The sequence below is a fragment of the Aspergillus fumigatus genome, chromosome 6, assembly GCF_000002655.1.
Source record: "Aspergillus fumigatus Af293 chromosome 6, whole genome shotgun sequence".
Classification (NCBI taxonomy): Eukaryota; Fungi; Ascomycota; class Eurotiomycetes; order Eurotiales; family Aspergillaceae; genus Aspergillus; species Aspergillus fumigatus.
The window spans coordinates 3,749,475-3,771,064 of record NC_007199.1 but is presented as its reverse complement, the minus strand read 5'-3'; the positions used below and the strand labels follow the sequence as shown (position 1 = coordinate 3,771,064).

The window sequence follows — 21,590 nt, the reverse complement described above, 5'->3', positions numbered from 1 at the left end:
GTGTAGCTATAGGGCTCATGGAAGGTCTGTCGGGCGGCATCTACCCCTAGGATGGCCAGGAAGCCAATCAGCGTGCTCTCAAAGAGGTCCCCCTTCAGGGGGTGGTCGAGTAGGGCAATAGACAGGGCCAGGCATGCCTAGTCTAATGCCGCCTCCTCAGCCTGCTAGGCTAGGTTAAGCAGCAGCTGTGCTGCATGCTCCTCCATCTAGTCTAGGGCCGCTAGCTGGGTGGTGGTCAGCTGGTGGAGGAGGACAATCAGCTGGTCAGGGCAGCTGGTCCGGTAGGCGAAACAGATCAGGCACTGCCACACCTGGCGGTAGTGCTGGTAGGTGGATGGCTTTAGGTGGATCTGGATAGGGCGGTTCCAGATGCCTAGTCAGGGCACGAAGGTGTTAATACAGACCTAGTCAAACTCATTGATCCGGCGGTCCGCGATAGTACGGTAGGCCCGGTCAATCAGCCGCTTAATGCTACCTGCGAAGGCCACCAGCAGCGGCTCCTGGGCAGGGTCTGGCAGCACCCTAAGGGCGGCCACTGCAGCGAAATTCTGCCCTTAGAGGTAGCATGGCTACTGGGTAAGCTCCAGCCAGGGAGACACCTCAGTGGGGTGCTTCTGTGTGGGGGCAGGGATCGCCCCATCAAGCTCCGCCTCCTCCACCAGTGCCTCCCGCAGCTGGGCCCGCACCTGGGCCTAGATGAACTCCAGGGCCGTCATGGTGGCGGCCTGCTTCATCTGCTCCACCTGGGCCAGAGGGGTCACCTGGAAGAAGCTACTGCCCGCCTGTGCAGGGAAGAACTGCTGATAACTAACAGCCAGCAGCTCGGGCAGGCCCGGCTCTGGTGCCAGTGGCCGCCCGGGGCAGGGCCAGGGGGCCTCTGGGTGGGCCCGACGCTGGTGCTTCGGTAGATTACTCAGGGCCCATACTACATACGGGCAGTGTGGGCAGCAGTACCCCTGATAGACCGGCAGCCCAGGCATGGGGGCGCTCTCTAGGGGTGGCAGCACACATGCCCCCTGGGTGGGATCCCAAGCTGGTCGCCGGCCCATCAGGGCCTGGGCAGCAACCCAGAGAGCTGGTGTCGCGGCAGAGGGATGCTTCCCATGCCAGGTGGCCAGATGGGTTTGGAGATGGGGAACGAGCACGGCATACCCACATGGGCGGCAGATCCACACCCAGTGAGTGTTATTATAGATAAAGAGATCCATCTCAGGCAGTGCCGACCAGGGGATAGTAGATCTGTTGATGTTTAGAGAGAGGAAGATGGGGGGATGAAGATAGACAAGCCATAGTAGGAATGCGTGTGGGGGAAAAAAAAACGCGTGTTAAGGAAAAAAAGCAATATGCATTAACCTATCATATCAAAAGACTAATCAACAAATAGTTAAAGAAAATTAAAATTAAAAATAGACGGCTTGTGAGGTTGGTGGATCCAGAAAGTTCTTTCCCACCAATGGTTAGGCAGAGAACTGGGATGAACCCTTCATCCGCGACAGCATAGGGTGTAGAATACCTGATAGCTTTCTATACCTAATTAGGCCTGTTTAAATCCCTAGTAATACCCTTTAGGCTGACAGGAGCACCTGTAACCTTTTAGTAATTTATTAATAATACTTTATAAGATTACCTTAATGTCTTCTGCACTGCCTACCTTAATAATATCCTTATTTACAGCAAGACCCACACTAAGCATATAACCTATATCTACTCTATCCTGTAGAAACTATAAGAAGCTAGCCTGTACACAAAAATCTAAAAGTATAAGTTTATCATCCCTAAAACCAAGTTCCTTAGTATTATTATTAGCCAGGATAGCATCTGCATAGACCCTGATAAGGTGAAAATAATTATTAACTAGCAAGTTCTAACCTATATTACTAATATTTAGGCCTTTATTAGCTTTAGCAACTTTTACTAGTAATTTATTAAGGATTTCTTAAGAATTATTACTCCCTTAGTGAACCTAACTAGAAAGGATATCCTATTTGTATGGACTACAGCCTGTAAATTAAGCTTTAAAGCCCTAAAGAAGGTATTTATAAACACCCTAATCTTAAAATCATTCAACTAGACAAAAGACATTGTGATTAAGACTAACTCTTCTAATTACATGTCTACTGTAGCGGGCAAGGCCCGCTGAGTGCTCGAGCCTACTAAGCACTCGCGATCTGCCTCAGGCACCGACGAACTCCCGTCCAGCAGGGACACCAGCATCACGTGACCTCTGTTGCACCTAATGTTCTAATAACCTCTGTCACGTGACTGCGGCTACCACCCGCACACTCCTTATTATGTTCGGCCGCTGTGGCCCTAGTTAGAACTCCTTAGCGATTTCTTACCGTCCAAATCTAGGTCATAGATTTCTAAGGCTTCTAGCCCGTGACACTACTGGTGTGATGTCCTAATATAATAATAAAGGAGTCCTACACCCTGTTACATTCTTCTCTAAGAAGCTCTCAGTCACTAAGTGCAACTATAAGATCTATAATAAAGAGTTGCTTACTATTATTCACTGCTTTAAGAAATAGCACCCTAAACTAGAGGGTATACTATTACTAATTAAAGTTATAACTAATTACCATAACCTAGAATATTTTATATCTACTAAGCTACTTAACAGATGATAAGCCTACTAGTCTGAATTCCTGTCCTACTTTAACTTTAAAATTATATATTAACCCAGGAAGCAAGGAGTCAAGCCTGATACTCTAACTAGGAGGTTAGAAGATCTCCCTAAAGAGGGGGATAAATAGCTATAACACTAGAGCCAGATAATTCTAAAGAAAGAGAACCTTAACCCTGAAATTCAGAACTTAGTAAAACTAGGAGCTATTATAAGGAGCTAGTTAGCTATAAGAAGAGTTCACTTTACAGACCCAGTAGCCTGAGTTACTAGAATACCTAAGAAACCTACTAAAGTGCCTGCTTAACTAGTATAGACAGACTAACTAGATTAATCAGACTAACCAGACTAACCAGACTAACTAGACTAACTAGACCAACTAGACTAACTAGACTAACTAGAGCCCTCTCCTAGTATTAAGGAACTACTAGATACTGCCTACTAGTTAGATAATACTATATAGTCCATCCTACAGGCGCTAGATAGGAATACTAGTTAATACCTAAAGATCACCCTGGCTGATTATAGATGATAAGGAAGCTATTTATACTACTATAAACACTTATACATCCCTAACTATAATAAGCTAAGAGCCTAGTTATTATAAGAATGCTATAATAAGCCTGCTGCTAGACACCCTGGAAAGTATAAGTTATATAAGTTAATAGCATGAGAATATTACTAGCTAGGCATGTACTGATATATTAACTACTAGACCTAAAACTGCTATACCTGCTGCTAATCTACCCCATCTTATAAAGCCTGCTAAGGAGTGTTATATCTACTCCTAGTACCTAAATAATTATAGTAAGATATCTTAATAGACTTTATCACCAGTCTAGTACCTAGTCAAGGCTATAATACTATATTAGTTATTGTTAATTAACTTACAAAGATAAGGCACTTTATCCCCTGTCAGACTACCTGTAATACTAAGGGTATAGCCTAATTATACATCTATTATATATAGAAGCTATATAGCCTACTAAGAACAATAGTATTAGACTATGGCCCTCAGTTTGTTGCTGTGTTCTAGAAGCACCTAACCCAATACCTAGATATTAAGAACCTATTATCTACTACTTATTACCCTGAGACTAATAACTAGACTAAAAGAATGAATACTATTTTAGAACAATACCTGCGTGCTTATATTACCTATTTATAAGATAATTAGGCTAACTGGTTACTATTAGCTGAGTTTACCTTAAACCCTATCTAATCTAAGGCTACTAGAATCTCACCCTTCTTTATAAATTATAGATTTCACCCATGCATGGGGTTTGAACCTGTCTAGCCTATAAATTACCTTACTACTAGAGACACTGAGGCCTTTATAAAGAAAATATAAGATATTATTAACTATATCCGCGCCTAGATCTACATTGCCTAGGACTATTATAAGGAACAGATAAATTATTACTAGAGACCTACCTGCTATTACTATGTAGGATAACTAGTTTAGTTAGACACCCAGAATATCAGGACCCTGCGCCCCTAGAAGAAACTTAACTAGAAAAACTTAGGGCTATTCTGTATTAAGAAGATTATTAGCCTATATATCTATAAGCTAGATCTACTAGCTTCTATAAAGATTTACCCTATATTTAATATTAGCTTACTACATCCTATTACTAAAGACCCTATTCCTAGATAAAGACAGCCACTACTACCACTAGTAGAGGTTGATAGTCTAGAAGAATAGATTATTAAGGATATCTTAGATTCCTATTAGGAATACCAAGGCTAATAGGGCCCCTATCTAAAGTATACTATTAAATAGTTAGGCTATGACAACCCCACTAAGGAACCCACCTATTACCTAAGGAATATATAAGAGATTATAGCTAACTTCCACCACCACTACCTAAGTAAACCTAAACTAGTAGATAGTCTTAACAGAGCTTAACCTTAAGGAGGGGAGTACTGTCACAGTGCTGCTGTAGATAGGAGTTAGTATTACTAGAAAGGAATTATATAACCTTAGGAATATCTTTACCACATAATCCTGTAACTTACTTAGAAGCCTCTAAGCTACATCCTGTCTATAAAGCCTATCTATACTAGTTTGCCCTGCAACTAGAATAGATAGATATAGATTCCTATAGCCAGCCTAAGTGTCAACTACCTCATCAACCTGTTTCTGTTTACCTGTGACCCCGTACCTTGACAATATTAGTTCTACTATTAGCTACTCCCTACTTATACTTCTCTAAGTATATATCTATATAAAGCAGCAATGCCATATTACCCTAGATACTAGTAGCTAGTAGGTCTATAGGGTTTAGGAAGAGTATTAAGTCATAGGTGCACTGCTTATTATACTTAACTAAGTAATATATAAGTATAGGCAGGCTATGGCACTACTAGAGGTCCTATTAACTACTCTGCCCTTCTTCTACCACTAGACTAATTACTTCCTAGGTTAGCTGTGGTGGAATATTAATAAAATATATATAGGGTTTAAAATAATATACAGCCTGCAGCCATAGTAGATTATCTACTAGAAGTATACTTAAGTAATAATAATATTCCTGCAGTGTCTGCTTTAAGGATATAGTAGGTAAGGGAATTACTTATAGCAGAGCAATAAGCTTTAGCTAGACTAATAGGTTAGATAGCTACTAGATAGCTCAAATATAGCATAGATCTAAGAGGGGGTGGGCATAAGTATAGCGCTGGAGCAGTATAGCTATGCCTAGATTAAAGATAGAAAGATTAACTAGGATTTAATAACATTTTATCCACAGTACTAGGCTTATATTATCTTTAATACTCCTAGTCTACAGTCTATATACATCTTCTAGTACTAGGCTATTATTTGCACTAAAACAGACTTTCTATAGTTCTATGATATTTTTAGCTAGATAAAGGACCTCTACTAAGACCTCCTATACTTATGACAGCTCCTGCAGCTCCTTATCTATCTTTACCTAGAGGTATATTATAAGGATGTCTTTTAAACTCTAGCTAACCTATATCTCTAGTAGCCTCTGCATCTAGGTAGCCTAGCAGCTAGCTACTAGGGTAAGGTGCTGTCAAGGTATGGGGTTACAGGTAAACAGAAACAGGTTGATGAGGTAGTTAACACTCAGGCTGGCTACAGGAATCTATATCTATCTGTTCTAGTTACAGAGCAAACTAGTATAGGTAGGCTTTATAGACAGGACATAGCTCAGAGGCTTCTAAGTAAGTTATGGGATTATGTAGTGAAGATATTCCTAAGATTATATAATTCCTTCCTAGTAATACTAACTTCTATCTGTGGCAGTACTATGACAGTACTCCCCTTCTTAAGGTTAAGCTCTGTCAGGACTATCTGCTAGTTTAGGTTTACTTAGATAGTAGTGGTGGAAGTTAGCTATAATCTCTTATATATTCCTTAGGTAATAGGCGGGTTCCTTAGTGGGGTTGTTATAGCCTAACTATTTAATAGTATACTTTAGATAGGGGCCCTATCGGCCTTAGTATTCCCAGTGGGAATCTAAGATATCTTTAATAATCCATTCTTCTAGACTATTAACCTCTACTAGTAGTAGTGGTGGCTGTCTTTATCTAGGAATAAGGTCTTTAGCAACAGGATATAGCAAGCTAATATTAAACATAGGGTAAATCTTTATAGAAGCTAGTAGATCTAGCTTATAGGTATATAGGCTGATAATCTTCTTAATACAAAACAGCCCTAAGTTTTTCTAGTTAAGTTTCTTCTAGGGGCGCAGGGTCCTGATATTCCAGGCATCTAACTAAACTAGTTATCCTATATAGTAATAGCAGGCAGGTCTCTAGTAATAATTCATCTGTTTTTTATAATAGTCCTAGGTAATACAGATCTAGGCGCAGATATAGTTAATAATATCTTGCATTTTCTTTATAAAGGCCTTAGCATCTCTAGCAGCAGGGTGATTCACAGGCTAGACAGGTTCAAACCCTATATATAGGTGAAATCTATAATTTGTAAAGAAGGGTGAGATTCTAGTAGCCTTAGATTAGATAGAGTTTAAGGTAAACTTAGCTAATGGTAACCAGTCAGCCTAATTATCTTATAGATAGGTAATATAAGTATGCAGGTATTATTCTAAAATAGTATTTATTCTTTCAGTCTGGCTATTAGTCTTAGGGTAATAAGCAGTAGATAACAGGTTCTTAATATCTAGGCATTAGGTTAGGTGCTTCTAGAATGTAATAATAAACTGAGGGCCATAGTCTGATACTATTGTTCTTAGTAGGCTATATAGCTTCCATATATAATAGATGTATAATTAGGCTACACCCTTAGCATTACAGGTAGTCTAACAGGGGATAAAGTACCTTATCTTTGTAAGTTAATTAACAATAACTAATATGGCATTATAGCCTCGACTAGGTACTAGACTGGTAATAAAGTCTATTAAGATATCTTGCTATGATTATTCAGGTACTAGGAGCAGGCATAACACTCCTTAGTAGGCTTCATAAGATGGGGTAGATTAGTAGTAGGTGTGGTAGTTTTAGGTCTAGCAGTCAATATATCAGTACATGCCTAGCTAGTAATATTCTTATGCTATTAACTTATATAACTTATACTTTCTAGGGTGTCTAGCAGCAGGCTTGTCATGGCATTCTTATAATAACTAGGCTCTTAGCTTATTATAGTCAGGGATATATAAGCATTTATAGTAGTATAGATAGCTTCCTCATCATCTGCAATCAGCTAGGGTGATCTTTAGGTGTTAACTGGCATTCCTATCCAGCACCTATAGGATGGACTGTATAGTATTATCTAACTAGTAGGCAGTGTCTAGTAGTTCCTTGATACTAGGAGGGGGCTCTGGTTGGTCTAGTTAGTCTGGTTAGTCTGGTTGGTCTGGTTGGTCTGGTTAGTCTAGTTAGTCTGGTTGGTCTGGTTAGTCTAGTTGGTCTATCTACACTAGTCAAGCAGGCACTCTGGTAGGTTTCTTAGGTATTTTAGTAACTTAGGCTACTGGGTCTGCAAAGCAAACTCTTCTTATAGCTAACTAGCTCCTTATAATAGCTCCTAGTTTCACTGAGTTCTGAATTTCAGGGTTAAGGTTCTCTTTCTTTAGAATTATCTAGCTCTGGTGTTGTAGCTGTTTATCCCCCTCTTTAGAGAGATCTTCTAACCTCCTAGTTAGAGCATCAGGCTTAACTCCTTACTTCCTAGGTTAATATATAATTTTAAAGTTAAAGCAGGACAGGAATTTAGACTAGTAAGCTTATTATCTATTAAGCAGCTTAGTAGATATAAAATATTCTAGGTTGCAGTGATTAGTTATAACTTTAATTAGTAATAGTATACCCTCTAGTTTAGGGCGCTATTCCTCAAAGCAGTGAATGATAGTAAGTAACTCTTTATTATAGATCTTATAGTTGCACTTAGTGACTAAGAGCTTCTTAGAGAAGAATGCAATAGGGTGTAGGACTTCTTTATTATTATACTAGGACATTACACTAGTAGATATATAATTAGAAGAGTCAGTCTCAACCATGATATCTTTTATCTAGTTAAATAGTTTTAAGATTAGGGCATTTATAAACACCTTCTTTAGGGCTTTAAAGCTTAATTTATAGGCTATAGTCTATACAAATAGGATATCCTTCCTAGTCAGGTTCACCAAGGGAGTAATAATTCTTAAGAAATCCTTGATAAATTGCTGGTAAAAGTTGCTAAAGCTAATAAAGGCCTAAATATTAGTAATACAGGTTGGAACTTGCTAGTTAATAATTATTTTCACCTTATTAGGGTCCATGTGGATGCTATCCCGGCTAATAATAATGCCAAGGAACTTGGTTTTAGGGATAATAAACTCATACTTTTAGATTTTTATGTATAGGCTAGCTTCTTATAGTTTCTGCAGGATAGAGCGGATATAGGTTATATACTCAGTGCGGGTCTTGCTATAAATAAGGATATCATTAAGGTAGGCAGTGTAGAAGACATTAAGGTAATCTTACAAAGTATTATTAATAAATTACTAAAAGGTTATGGGTGCTCCTGTTAGCCTAAAGGGCATTACTAGGGATTTAAACAGGCCTAATTAGGTATGGAAAGCTGTCAGGTATTCTTGTCCTTTCTTAATGTAGATATTATTAAATGCTGAAATGATATTAATCTTTATAAAATATTTCATCCCTTTTAGGTTATTTAGGGTTTCCTTTGTTAGAGGCAGTGAGTATTAATCTTTAATAGTTATAGTATTTAGGGCTTGGTAATTAACGCAGATTCATATACCTCCACCTAGCTTTTTAATAAATAGGATAGGTAATATAGCAGGTAATAAACTAGGGCAGATAAAGCCCTTCCTTAGGTTCTCTTTAATCTATTCCTTTAGAACTCTTAATTCCTCTCGGGACATGGCGTACAGAGGGCTAAATAGGGGGGTCTTTCCTTCTAATAGCTTAATGTCATGGTCATAGGGGCGGTGTGGTAGTAGGTGCTTGGCCTCCTTAGGGGAGAAAATATTAGCATAGTCTTTGAATTTGTTAGGTAACAGGTTAGTAAAGTCTTCTTTTTGAGCTTTCTTAATCCTTAGGGTGGCTTTAAGATCTTCTAGGGTGATTGTGAATATCTAGGTGTTTCTCTAGGCATAAGCTAAGCAGGCAGCTAAGGAGATGAAAGCTATATCTCTGTTCTCTAGTCCCTTTGGTCTTAGGGGTAGGTATCTAGGCTAGGTCTTTAGGGGGATGTTATGCAAGGCTTGTATCTTAGTTAGCCTCTGGGGTGTGTTGTAATATTTCTAGTAGTAGTTACTATTAAATATAATACTATAGGCTGCGAATTATATCAGGGGGTTGTGTACCTTTATCTAAGGTATTCCTAGTATAATAGGGTAATGTGCTAACTGGATAATGTAAAACCTCATATCTTTCTTAAAGTAGTCCTTAATTCTTATATCTATCTAAATATAATGAGTTATCTTCCTATTCTCTGGTTCTCTCCCATCAAATGTATGCAGGGTTATTAGGTTTGCTAGGGGGATGGGCTCTAGTGTCTGGTCTTTAGCTTATCCTTTATTAATAAATCCTCATCCTTTAGCTCTAGTATCTAATAGGGCGTAAGTAGGTAGCTTTATTCCCTTCTCTTCCCTCTCTAGGGTTATGGGTAGTATTATAGCTTTTAATTATTATATTTATTCCTCAAGGTTAAGTCTATAAATAGTGGCAGCAGAGATTTAAATAATGTGTAGTTCCTGAGCCTGGTTGTGGCTTACTCTAGGCTCACTTCTTTTACTAAGGAGGTCTGGCTGGGTGATGGGCTTCTAGGTACTGGGATCTATCCCCTCTAGGGGCTCTCTGGGCGTGGTTTATAAGACATTATGATTTAAACTCTCTAATAGGTATTAGGGTAGGGGCAGTCCCTGATCCAGTGTTCTAGGGAGCTATATTAGAAGTAGGCGCCTGTCTTACAGCAGGAGGGGCTATACCTCTTTCTTATTAGGTGTTAGGTAGTACCTAGGTCTATAGGGTTATATTATTATGCTGGCATATACTTATTCCTCTGAATAATAGGGTGCTAGGGTTGTTTAGTAGACTTAGTAGTGATAGGGCTAGAGCTTTAGGGTGACTGGGAATGCTGGGTAGGTTTAGTAGTGGTAGCATAGGTCTTAATAATAGGGGGTTAGTTTGTAGTGTATTGCTAGTAGTAGTTCTTAAGCTCCTGTAGGAATCTAGCAAACTAGTAGTACTTCTAGCTTAGAGGCTGGTTATATATAAGCATGCTCTAGAGTTTATAACTAATAGCCTGTTTAAGTAAGGTGGGTAGGGTTTCTTTAGGTATCTCACCTTCCAGGGCTAGGTGTTAGAATTCTGTAAAGAAGGTGCCAAACTCCTTATTAGTCTAGTGTAGGCTGAATAGCTTATTTTAGGTGTTATTTATATAGTTAGGGTTACTAAAGGCGTGTTCTAGGATATCTAGGATGTCTTAGTAGTTGTTAAGGGTGCAAATCCCCTTCTTAATATAGAGGAGAATCTGGGTATACAGCGTATCCTTTAGGTGGTTATTTACATAAGCTATCTAGCTCTGCGGCGTTAGGAAGCGGTTAAGGTTAATATTTATTTTCTCTTAAATCTGTACTATAAAATGCTAAAGGTCCTTTTAGTCACCCTTAAACTTATTAGGGTCAGGGAGTTGTTCTAATAATCTAGTAGCTTTAGAAGATAGGGTAGTAGTTAATATAGGCATTCCTACTAGAGTAATTATAGGCTTCTTAGTAATGGGTTTGTATATAGATATAGGCACAGGCATCTTTACAGTAGGGGTAGCTAAGTGATGGGCTTAGTCCCTTTCCATAGTAGCTTTTATATACTGCTACTCTTTCTCTTGTAGCTATTCCTTCTAGTATTATAGAATAGCCCTTAGCTTAGTAGTCTCTTATTTATGCCTCTACTCTAAGGCAGTAAATTCATGCTAGAGTTCTAGGAGTTAGGCCTTGGATTACTTAGCTTATTAGTTTGCTTTATTAATAGTTGATTTAGCCTTCTGGATATACTTATATACTAGGTGGCAGTATTTATACTATTTAGTATTATATTTAGTAACGTGCTCAGAGAACTCTTCAGGGTCACTAGGCAGGAAAGGGGGTAGAAGGGTGGGCATTCTGACAGTGTCAACTCTAAGGGAGGAGCTATATAATATCAAGGTATGGGGTCACAGGTAAACAGAAATAGGTTAATGAGGTAGTTAATACTCAGGCTGGCTACAGGAATCTATATCTATCTGTTCTAGTTGCAGGGCAAACTAGTATAGGTAGGCTCTATAGACAGGACATAGCTCAGAGGCGTGTGTGTGTGTGTGTGTGTGTATGTATTTTACGGCCGTGGCTCGTGACTTGCACGTTTTCCACTATCCCCAATCGGGGCAAAGGCCGCCAGGGGGTGAGCCCTGGGTGTCTCTAACTATTGCTAGTTCTATGTACAAACAAGAGACTTTGGCGCGTTCGCATAGCTGCCTCAGTCATGGGGAAGGTCTGCTATAGTAGGTTAAATTGCGATGCCAGCTGCATGGATCCATCTCCGCACTATGATCCGCCAATTCTCCGCGTCTCTGCTTTCCCCCCTCCTCTTTTTTTTTTTTTTTTTTTTTTTTTTTTTTTTTTTTAAAGAAGGATTGTATTGTCTCAGGCGTGCTCAGGCAGGGGCCGTCTTGGACAGATATCATCAAAGAACCGAGTCTGTGATAGCCAGGCAGCCAGCTTTGCTGCACCTTTTGCAGTTCCCAGAAGGAAGGGAATCATCTCGGAGGGGGGCCCTAGGGGTTGGGGTAGGCGTCTCTTAACTATTCGGCAGAAGAAGAAGTGCACTGGAGACTTCCTGGCTCCGCACCGGCAATGAAGATGGGCGTCTTCATAGTTAAACCGCTCATGATAGTCTGTAAAATCACCATGCCCTGTACAAGCTACTAGGATCCGCCTGAGAAGGTGGCGCGGGAGGTATAGCTCATCAGGGCACCTGGGGGAGGAGGTGATGCAAAGATCTTAGTAGGGCTGCGGGGCTATAGCTTACTAGTGCTTCTGTAGGCCAGAGATCATAGCAGTCTTTATTTAATGCTTAAGCAAGGCAAAAGAATGTTTTTAGGAGATAGGGGGTTCTAAGGCAGCTCCCTCTTTCGCGGCTTAATCAGCTGCTTTATTCCCAGGGACTTTCACATGCCCAGGGACCCAGCAGATACGTACAGAGCCCCTGTTAGTGTAGGGGAACCTCTCCTGCTCAAGCCAGGTCAAGGCCAGGGTTCGGAAGGTCTCAAAAATTTCTTGGGATGAGCCTGCAAAGGGTGAGAGCAGGTAAGTAGCTACTTCTAGGTTATCTAGGCAGACCTAGAGGTTAGTAGCAAAGCGTGCAGTATAATACTGCATGGCTGCTTTTATACTAGCAAGAGCTGCTTCTGCTTCAGCATCAAAAACCTCTTTATTTAGCCTGAGAGAAAACAATGATTGGAGACATAGTCTTTCTATCTGGTATAGAGCAAAGCCAGCACCTGCCATTCTGTTAGGCAATTTAGACCTGTCTGTAAAGACTTTCATATCAGTGTTTAGGAGAGAGGAGTAAAAGTCTTGGAAGTTGGTAGCTGCCTGCTCCTTGGATAGTCTGTTAGGTGCCTTTATTTGTAGTTGAGCATCCGCCCGTGCCTCCCTTGGGAGCCAAGGGGGATATTGCAGTGGGTTTATCTGCTCTGATACTGGTAGGGCTAGTACTCAGTGTGCAAAACAGCTAGTTACCCAGCCAGTCTGTGCAATTTTTGCTGCCCTCCTGCGCAGGGGATGGTAAGGGTCTAGGCAACAAACATAGATCGCGGCCGATGTAGCTATATAATTAAGCTTAATTTCTGCTGGTAGGAGCCCTGATTCTCAGTATAAAGCAGGCAAGGGAGTTGTGTGGTAGATAGGGAGAATTGCTCTAGCACCTGTCTGTATAACCTTAGCTATCTTATTAAGTTGCCCCTGGACCTGGTTTGAGATAGAGCCTGCACAGGGGCAGGGGCATAAGCAACCTGGCCACCAGGTTTCTGCGCTAAAGTAGGCTTTCCAGAGCACACAGGCTATCACTGCCTGTCGCATGAGATAGGGCTTGATTCCCTGGACTGTGTTCCCAAGGCCATGGAGGGCATTTGCAACTATCAGAGCCTTTGAGGTTGTCTCCCTGACATAGTACTTAAAGCTAAGCTTCTTGTCAAAGAGGACCCCCAGCTAACGCAGGTAAGGGCGAGTTGTATTCTCAGAGACTGTGACTGGGCCTGCTATGATGCTTAGTGTATGGCTTGGATCCTGGTTAGCCTTATGGCGTGAGAAATAGATCAGTTCATATTTATCTAGTGTGAAGGTGATCCCCTCCGTAGCAGCCCAGTCAAGGGCTTCTTGTAGGGAGTTGGATAGGCTTTAGCAGTTTGCCTTAATAGACAGTGAGATTGCCAGGATAGCTCCATCATCCGCGTATCCAAACCTGGACTTTGGAACTCTAAGCCAGAATAAGGGGGCTAGATAGAGTATAAATAGAATAGGGGATACTAGTGAACCTTATGGCAGGCCGCAGAGTATTTCTGTTGCTAGTCCTATTTCACTATTAATGCGGATTTGTACTACTCACCCTGTGACAAAGGAGGCTACTTAGTGAGCTAGGTTATTAGGCCAGCCCTGTGAGCGTAGTCGATGGATAAGTCTCTCAGAAAGGACTCTATCAAAGGCTCCCTTTACATCAAAGGTGAGGAGTGAGGCTGTTAGCCTTTGGTTAAGGGCCTGTTCTGCATCATAGAGCAAGGATGTAGTTAGATTAGTTGCTAAGCAGAGAGGCAGGGCCCCAAACTATTAACTAGCCAGGACTCTGTACTAGATAGCAATCCATGCTATGTTCTGGGTAATTAGTCTCTTAAGGCCTTTGCCCAGTACTGACAGGAGGGCAATAGGCCTATATGACCTAGGGCTAGACCAGTTAGACTTATTTGGTTTTTGGATTATTACTAGAACTGCGTGTTGAAAGCACTTTGGATAATAGCCAGTTTAAAGGCAACCCTAATAGAGTGCAAGGACTCTATCTTTGATCAGGGGCCATGCCACCTTGATTATACAAGTGGGTAGCTCATCAGCCCCAGGGGTTATATTCCCTGCTTGTAGGACTGACTTCTTAACTTGGGCCATAGTTACATCAGGGAATGGCAGTGAGCTAGATGGGACTGCTGGCGTATCTAGCGGGATGTCTCCTGCTTCAGTGGTATTTTAAAGAAGGTTCTGGGATATGATATCCCGCTTCTCTTGTAAGGCTACCGCTGGGGGGCTGTCTGATCTCAAAGGGTCCTTAAGTAGGGGGCTGTGGTAGGAGCCTGTTAACTTATGCCATCTTAACATATCAAACACCTCCTTGCTCTCAGTTACTGCGCTAATCTTGTCTCTCCAGTACTGTTCTTAGGCTCACTGCGTTACCTGCCAGAAGTCTTTCTGTGTGCAGAGTCCTGCCTGGTAGTCTTATAATGCCTCCTTGCACATGGTATTCCACTATCATTGGCCTCCTCCTTGGGGTATTGACTTGTTTGCAGAGGCTGTGTATGAGCTGTAGATAGCTGCAGTAATTCTATTTGCAAGATAGTCTAGTTTATCTTCATTCTCTGCCGAGCTCCTGACGTTGGCTATATTAGAGGCGAGAAGTGTAAGGAAGCGGGTGTGGTCTAGTATGTTAAATCTTAGTCTTTGCAGAGTTTCTACAGGTCCCTGTTCCCACGGCAGGTTCGTAAGAAGTAGGCGATGATCTGAGGTGGCGTCTAGATGATATGCAACCCTGGTACTGGCTCCTATAAGGGTTAGGGAGCTAGAGACAAAGGCAAGGTCCAGGACGTTGCCTTTGTTATATATAGGGATATTAATCTCAGAGGTAAGCAGTAGTCCAAGCCTGTCAAGCCATTCTGTAAATGATTCTGTGAAGATAGTAGGTGTGTGCTGGAGTAAGGGCTGCTATCTGTGGTAGTGTAGGTTGAAGTCACTAATAAGCAGGGTAGGCAGAGAGAAGTAGGACTCCAGTAAGGAAGTAAGAGTTCTTGCTGCTTTACCCACCTGTTTTGCACCAGCAGGAGCATTATATATATTAAATATCAAGGCAGATTATCCTGAGCACGAGATCTGGAGTAGAAGAAGGTCTGAGAGGGTCTCTTAGCTTATTGAGTTAGGGCGGAGTTGGGAGGCTCAGATGCCATTTTTCTAACAAATGTAGGTAAGAACTCAAGGGATGCTACTTATCTCCCAAGAATTAGTTGGGGAGAAGCACTCATAAGATGGGTGCCTTTTTGTGATCTTTTGAGTTAGGTCTCTGTAAATGTAGGGCTCCTGTATAAGGATAATGTCAATATGGTTGGAGTATGCCTGGGAGAGGGTAATTTCATAGGCTTCTGGTATACGGCCAACATTCAGCTAGAGTATAGCGATAGACTCCTTCCTTGGGTGATTTTGGTACTTTATATTTGTTTGTTCATCAGAACTTCAAAGCTGTTTTGTGGCTTAGGAGATATAAAGCGGACTGCTCTGGCTGTGACCGGGGGAGAGTCTAAAGGCTCCTGTGGCGGGGGGGTAGCCGTGCGGAAGGGGAAGGGTGAAGGGCGGCTGTTCATAGCCATGATTTGATCCTGGGAAGGCTCTAGGACTTGCATGCAGTACTGTCTCTCTAGGCGTGCCTTAGCAAGCTCTAGGGAGCTAGTCTTGCGAATCTTGGCTTGCTGGGCCTTTGTGCATTAAGTGCCTGCCTTGCTAGGTTGCAGGAGGCATTGCTCATAGTCAGCCGGGTGGGGGCTATGGCAGTGTAGGCACCTTGGAGGGCAGGTGTGGGGAGGTTGGGTACTACATCTATTGCTATGGCCCTCCTCAGTATGCTGGGTAGAGCTGCAAAGTTAACACTAGGGCTGGCAAGCGCAGGATCTAGCATTATGCCACTTCCAGCAGCAGTTGCACTGTATAATCTTTGTCTTTCTTACTAGCAGCTAAGCATTAGTAATCATGTCAAACAAGGAGAGTCGTACTAGAAGGTTGGCCTTGCTGTCCTCTAGGAAGTTGATAAACCAGCTAGATGAGATAGTGTTGGGGTTAGCGGCACTTGTAGCAGTCTTAGTAATAGAGACTAGGTTAAGGCCTATAGCTTCAGTAATCTCTGAAGACAAGATTTCAGGGTTAATGGGGATCATGGAGTATTGGCTGCCAGTAAGTCGGCCAACCTTCCTAGGTACATTAGTTACTTGATAAGAGATCCAGTGGGAACTCCGTTCGATCTGGCAGTCTTTAAAGAAGGCGGCTATGGCTTCCTTTTAGGCCTCTAGGGCTGGGAGGGCTTCAGTAGAGCCTGGCAGAAGAGCAAGTCCAGTTTTAATAGATTGGACGCCCTTGAGAAGCTTTCTATTAGTGCCCAGATAGGATTGCAGGCTAGTATGTATAGCAAATGCATCCATGCTCTTAGCAAGATAGTTCTCTAGAAGGCGCACAAAGAGTCAGTTGTCAGGAGGTGGCAGCTTTATAGCTAACCTATCAGTCTTAGTATTACTATATGTTTTCTTCATGGCAGTATTGTTCCTAGCTAGGGGACTTCTAGTGACAGTCGCGTATGTGGACTGGGCAAGACCGGAGGGGGGATGAGAAGGGGGAGGTGAGGGGGGGAAGGAAGCAGGGCCATGGGCAGGGGCAGGGGTAGGGGTGAGGGGGAGGGGGGCATTGGTCAAGGGCACGCCGCTAATGTAGGCATTGAAGTGTTGTTGGGCTATATTAGCCAGGTCATTGCTAAGGGCCGTGAGCGCTCCTAGCTGGCGGGGCGTGAGGCCAGTATTCTGGCGTCGGTGATCATCAAGGAAGGCTGCTATGGGACTAAAGATTTTCTGTCCCTCAAGAGCTCTAGCAGTGGCTGAGGTGGTTGTCTCCTGTAGTGCAGCCTGTAGAGGGCCACTAGGTTAGTTGTTATGTCGTGCCATGTTATTAACACGTTGAGACGCGTGGTGGTTGCTGGGCGGGTGTCAGGCAGTGAGCGGAGGGGGAGCTGTCCCTTATCCTAGGCAGGGCGCCTGGATTGAGAGCCTGATCTGAGAATTCAATAGAGTATGGCCTTCCTGGGTGAGAAGGCTGTGACGCGTGTGTAGCTCATGTAGCTCTGAGGCGTGTGTGTGTGTGTGTGTGTGTGTATGTATTTTACGGCCGTGGCTCGTGACTTGCACGTTTTCCACTATCCCCAATCGGGGCAAAGGCCGCCAGGGGGTGAGCCCTGGGTGTCTCTAACTATTGCTAGTTCTATGTACAAACAAGAGACTTTGGCGCGTTCGCATAGCTGCCTCAGTCATGGGGAAGGTCTGCTATAGTAGGTTAAATTGCGATGCCAGCTGCATGGATCCATCTCCGCACTATGATCCGCCAATTCTCCGCGTCTCTGCTTTCCCCCCTCCTCTTTTTTTTTTTTTTTTTTTTTTTTTTTTTTTTTTTAAAGAAGGATTGTATTGTCTCAGGCGTGCTCAGGCAGGGGCCGTCTTGGACAGATATCATCAAAGAACCGAGTCTGTGATAGCCAGGCAGCCAGCTTTGCTGCACCTTTTGCAGTTCCCAGAAGGAAGGGAATCATCTCGGAGGGGGGCCCTAGGGGTTGGGGTAGGCGTCTCTTAACTATTCGGCAGAAGAAGAAGTGCACTGGAGACTTCCTGGCTCCGCACCGGCAATGAAGATGGGCGTCTTCATGGTTGAACCGCTCATGATAGTCTGCAAAATCACCATGCCCTGTACGAGCTGCTAGGATCCGCCCGAGAAGGTGGCGCGGGAGGCGTAGCTCATCAGGGCACCTGGGGGAGGAGGTGATGCAAAGATCTTGGTAGGGCTGCGGGGCCACGGCTTGCCAGTGCTTCTGTAGGCCAGAGATCATGGCAGCCTTTGTTTGACGCTTAAGCGAGGCAAAAGAATGTTTTTGGGAGATAGGGGGTTCTAAGGCAGCTCCCTCTTTCGCGGCTTGATCAGCTGCTTCATTCCCAGGGACTTTCGCATGCCCAGGGACCCAGCAGATACGTACGGAGCCCCCGTCAGTGTAGGGGAACCTCTCCCGCTCAAGCCAGGTCGAGGCCAGGGTTCGGACGGTCTCGAAAATTTCTTGGGATGAGCCTGCAAAGGGCGAGAGCAGGCGAGTGGCCACTTCCAGGTTATCTAGGCAGACCCAGAGGTTAGTAGCAAAGCGTGCAGTATGATACTGCATGGCTGCTTTTATACCAGCGAGAGCTGCTTCTGCTTCGGCATCAAAAAGCTCTTTATTTAGCCCGAGAGAAAACGATGATTGGAGACATAGTCTTCCTGTCTGGTATAGAGCAAAGCCAGCACCTGCCATTCCGTTAGGCAATTTAGACCCGTCTGTAAAGACTTTCATATCAGTGTTTGGGAGAGAGGAGTAAAAGTCTTGGAAGTTGGTAGCTGCCTGCTCCTTGGATAGTCCGTTAGGTGCCTTTATTCGCAGTTGAGCATCCGCCCGTGCCTCCCTTGGGAGCCAAGGGGGATATTGCAGCGGGTTTATCTGCTCTGATTCTGGTAGGGCTAGTACTCGGCGTGCAAAACGGCTAGTTGCCCAGCCAGTCTGTGCAATTTTTGCTGCCCTCCTGCGCAGGGGATGGTAAGGGTCTAGGCGACGAACACGGATCGCGGCCGATGTAGCTATATGATCAAGCTCAATTTCTGCTGGTAGGAGCCCTGATTCCCGGTATAAAGCAGGCAAGGGAGTTGTGCGGTAGATAGGGAGAATTGCTCTAGCACCTGTCTGTATAACCTTAGCTATCTTATCAAGTTGCCCCTGGACCTGGTTTGAGATAGAGCCTGCACGGGGGCAGGGGCGCGAGCGACCTGGCCACCAGGTTTCTGCGCCAAAGTAGGCTTTCCGGAGCACACAGGCTATCACCGCCTGTCGCATGAGATAGGGCTTGATTCCCCGGACTGTGTTCCCGAGGCCACGGAGGGCATTTGCAACTGTCAGAGCCTTTGAGGTTGTCTCCCTGACATGGTACTTGAAGCTGAGCTTCTTGTCAAAGAGGACCCCCAGCCAACGCAGGTAAGGGCGAGTTGTATTCTCGGAGACTGTGACCGGGCCTGCTACGATGCTTGGTGTGTGGCTTGGATCCTGGTCAGCCTTGCGGCGTGAGAAATGGATCAGTTCATATTTATCTGGCGCGAAGGTGATCCCCTCCGTAGCGGCCCAGTCAAGGGCTTCTTGTAGGGAGTTGGATAGGCTTTGGCAGTTCGCCTCAATAGACGGTGAGATTGCCAGGATAGCTCCATCGTCCGCGTATCCAAACCTGGACTTTGGAACTCCAAGCCAGAATAAGGGGGCTAGATAGAGCATAAATAGAATAGGGGATACTGGTGAACCTTGTGGCAGGCCGCAGAGTATTTCTGTTGCTGGTCCTATTTCACCGTCAATGCGGATTTGTACCACTCGCCCTGTGACAAAGGAGGCTACCCAGCGAGCTAGGTTATCAGGCCAGCCCTGTGAGCGCAGTCGATGGATAAGTCTCCCAGGAAGGACTCCATCAAAGGCTCCCTTTACATCAAAGGTGAGGAGTGAGGCTGTTAGCCTTTGGTTAAGGGCCTGTTCTGCATCATGGAGCAAGGATGTAGTCAGATCAGTTGCTGAGCGGAGAGGCAGGGCCCCAAACTGTTGACTAGCCAGGACTCTGTACTGGATAGCAATCCATGCCATGTTCCGGGCAATTAGTCTCTCGAGGCCTTTGCCCAGTACTGACAGGAGGGCAATAGGCCTATATGACCTAGGGCTAGACCAGTTAGACTTATTTGGTTTTTGGATTATTGCTAGAACTGCGTGTCGAAAGCACTTTGGATGATAGCCAGTTCGAAGGCAACCCTGATAGAGTGCAAGGACTCTGTCTTTGATCAGGGGCCATGCCACCTTGATTATACCAGTGGGTAGCTCGTCAGCCCCAGGGGTTGTATTCCCTGCTTGTAGGACTGACTTCTCGACTTGGGCCATGGTTACATCAGGGAATGGCAGTGAGCTAGATGGGACTGCTGGCGTATCCAGCGGGATGTCTCCTGCTTCAGCGGTATTTTGAAGAAGGTTCCGGGATATGATATCCCGCTTCTCTTGTAAGGCTACCGCTGGGGGGCTGTCCGGTCTCAAAGGGTCCTTAAGTGGGGGGCTGCGGTAGGAGCCTGTTGACTTATGCCATCTTGATATATCAAACACCTCCTTGCTCTCGGTTACCGCGCTGATCTTGTCTCTCCAATACTGTTCTCGGGCTCGCCGCGTTACCCGCCGGAAGTCTTTCTGTGTGCAGAGTCCTGCCCGGTAGTCTTGTAATGCCTCCTTGCACGTGGTATTCCACCATCGTTGGCCTCCCCCTTGGGGTATTGACTTGTTTGCAGAGGCTGTGTATGAGCTGTGGATGGCTGCAGTAATTCCATTTGCAAGATAGTCTAGTTCATCTTCATTCTCTGCTGAGCTCCTGACGTTGGCTATATTAGAGGCGAGAAGTGTGAGGAAGCGGGTGTGGTCTAGTGTGTCAAATCTTAGTCTTTGCGGAGTTTCCACAGGTCCCTGTTCCCACGGCAGGTTCGTAAGAAGTGGGCGATGATCCGAGGTGGCGTCTAGATGATGTGCAACCCTGGTACTGGCTCCTATGAGGGTTGGGGAGCTAGAGACAAAGGCAAGGTCCAGGACGTTGCCTTTGTCATGTGTAGGGATATCAATCTCAGAGGTAAGCAGTAGTCCAAGCCTGTCAAGCCATTCTGTGAATGATTCTGCGAAGGTAGTGGGTGCGTGCTGGAGTGAGGGCTGCCATCTGTGGTGGTGTAGGTTGAAGTCACCAGCAAGCAGGGTAGGCAGAGAGAAGTAGGACTCCAGCAAGGAAGTAAGAGTTCTCGCTGCTTCACCCGCCCGTTTTGCGCCAGCAGGAGCATTATATATATTAAATATCAAGGCAGATTGTCCTGAGCACGAGGAGATCTGGAGTAGAAGAAGGTCTGAGAGGGTCTCTTGGCTTATTGAGTCAGGGCGGAGTTGGGAGGCTCGGATGCCATTTTTCCGACGAATGTAGGTAAGAACTCGAGGGATGCCACTTATCTCCCAAGAATCAGTTGGGGAGAAGCACTCGTAAGATGGGTGCCTTTTTGTGATCTTTCGAGTCAGGTCTCTGTAAATGTAGGGCTCCTGTATAAGGATAATGTCGATGTGGTTGGAGTATGCCTGGGAGAGGGCAATTTCATGGGCTTCTGGTATACGGCCAACGTTCAGCTGGAGTATAGCGATAGACTCCTTCCTTGGGTGATTTTGGTACTTCATATTTGTTCGTTCATCAGAACTTCAAAGCTGTTTTGTGGCTTAGGAGATACGAAGCGGACTGCTCTGGCTGTGACCGGGGGAGAGTCTAAAGGCTCCTGTGGCGGGGGGGTAGCCGTGCGGAAGGGGAAGGGTGAAGGGCGGCTGTTCATAGCCATGATTTGGTCCTGGGAAGGCTCTGGGACTTGCATGCAGCACTGTCTCT

The 21,590-nt window shown here is 44.3% G+C and overlaps 2 protein-coding genes across 2 annotated transcripts; both read right to left on the bottom strand.

The window, feature by feature from the left end:
* Positions 1 to 206: 206 nt before the first annotated feature.
* On the bottom strand, positions 207 to 1,049 carry AFUA_6G14670 (uncharacterized protein; the record flags this gene model as incomplete). Its single annotated transcript, XM_746248.1, has 2 exons — positions 207 to 373; positions 776 to 1,049. The coding sequence occupies 2 exons, from the start codon at positions 1,047 to 1,049 to the stop codon at positions 207 to 209; spliced, it is 441 nt and encodes a 146-aa protein (XP_751341.1).
* A 16,517-nt stretch (positions 1,050 to 17,566) lies between these two features.
* On the bottom strand, positions 17,567 to 21,388 carry AFUA_6G14660 (uncharacterized protein; the record flags this gene model as incomplete). Its single annotated transcript, XM_077805130.1, has 1 exon — positions 17,567 to 21,388. One exon carries the CDS (start codon positions 21,386 to 21,388, stop codon positions 17,567 to 17,569), a length of 3,822 nt encoding a protein of 1,273 aa, XP_077661261.1.
* Between the last annotated feature and the right edge of the window lie 202 nt (positions 21,389 to 21,590).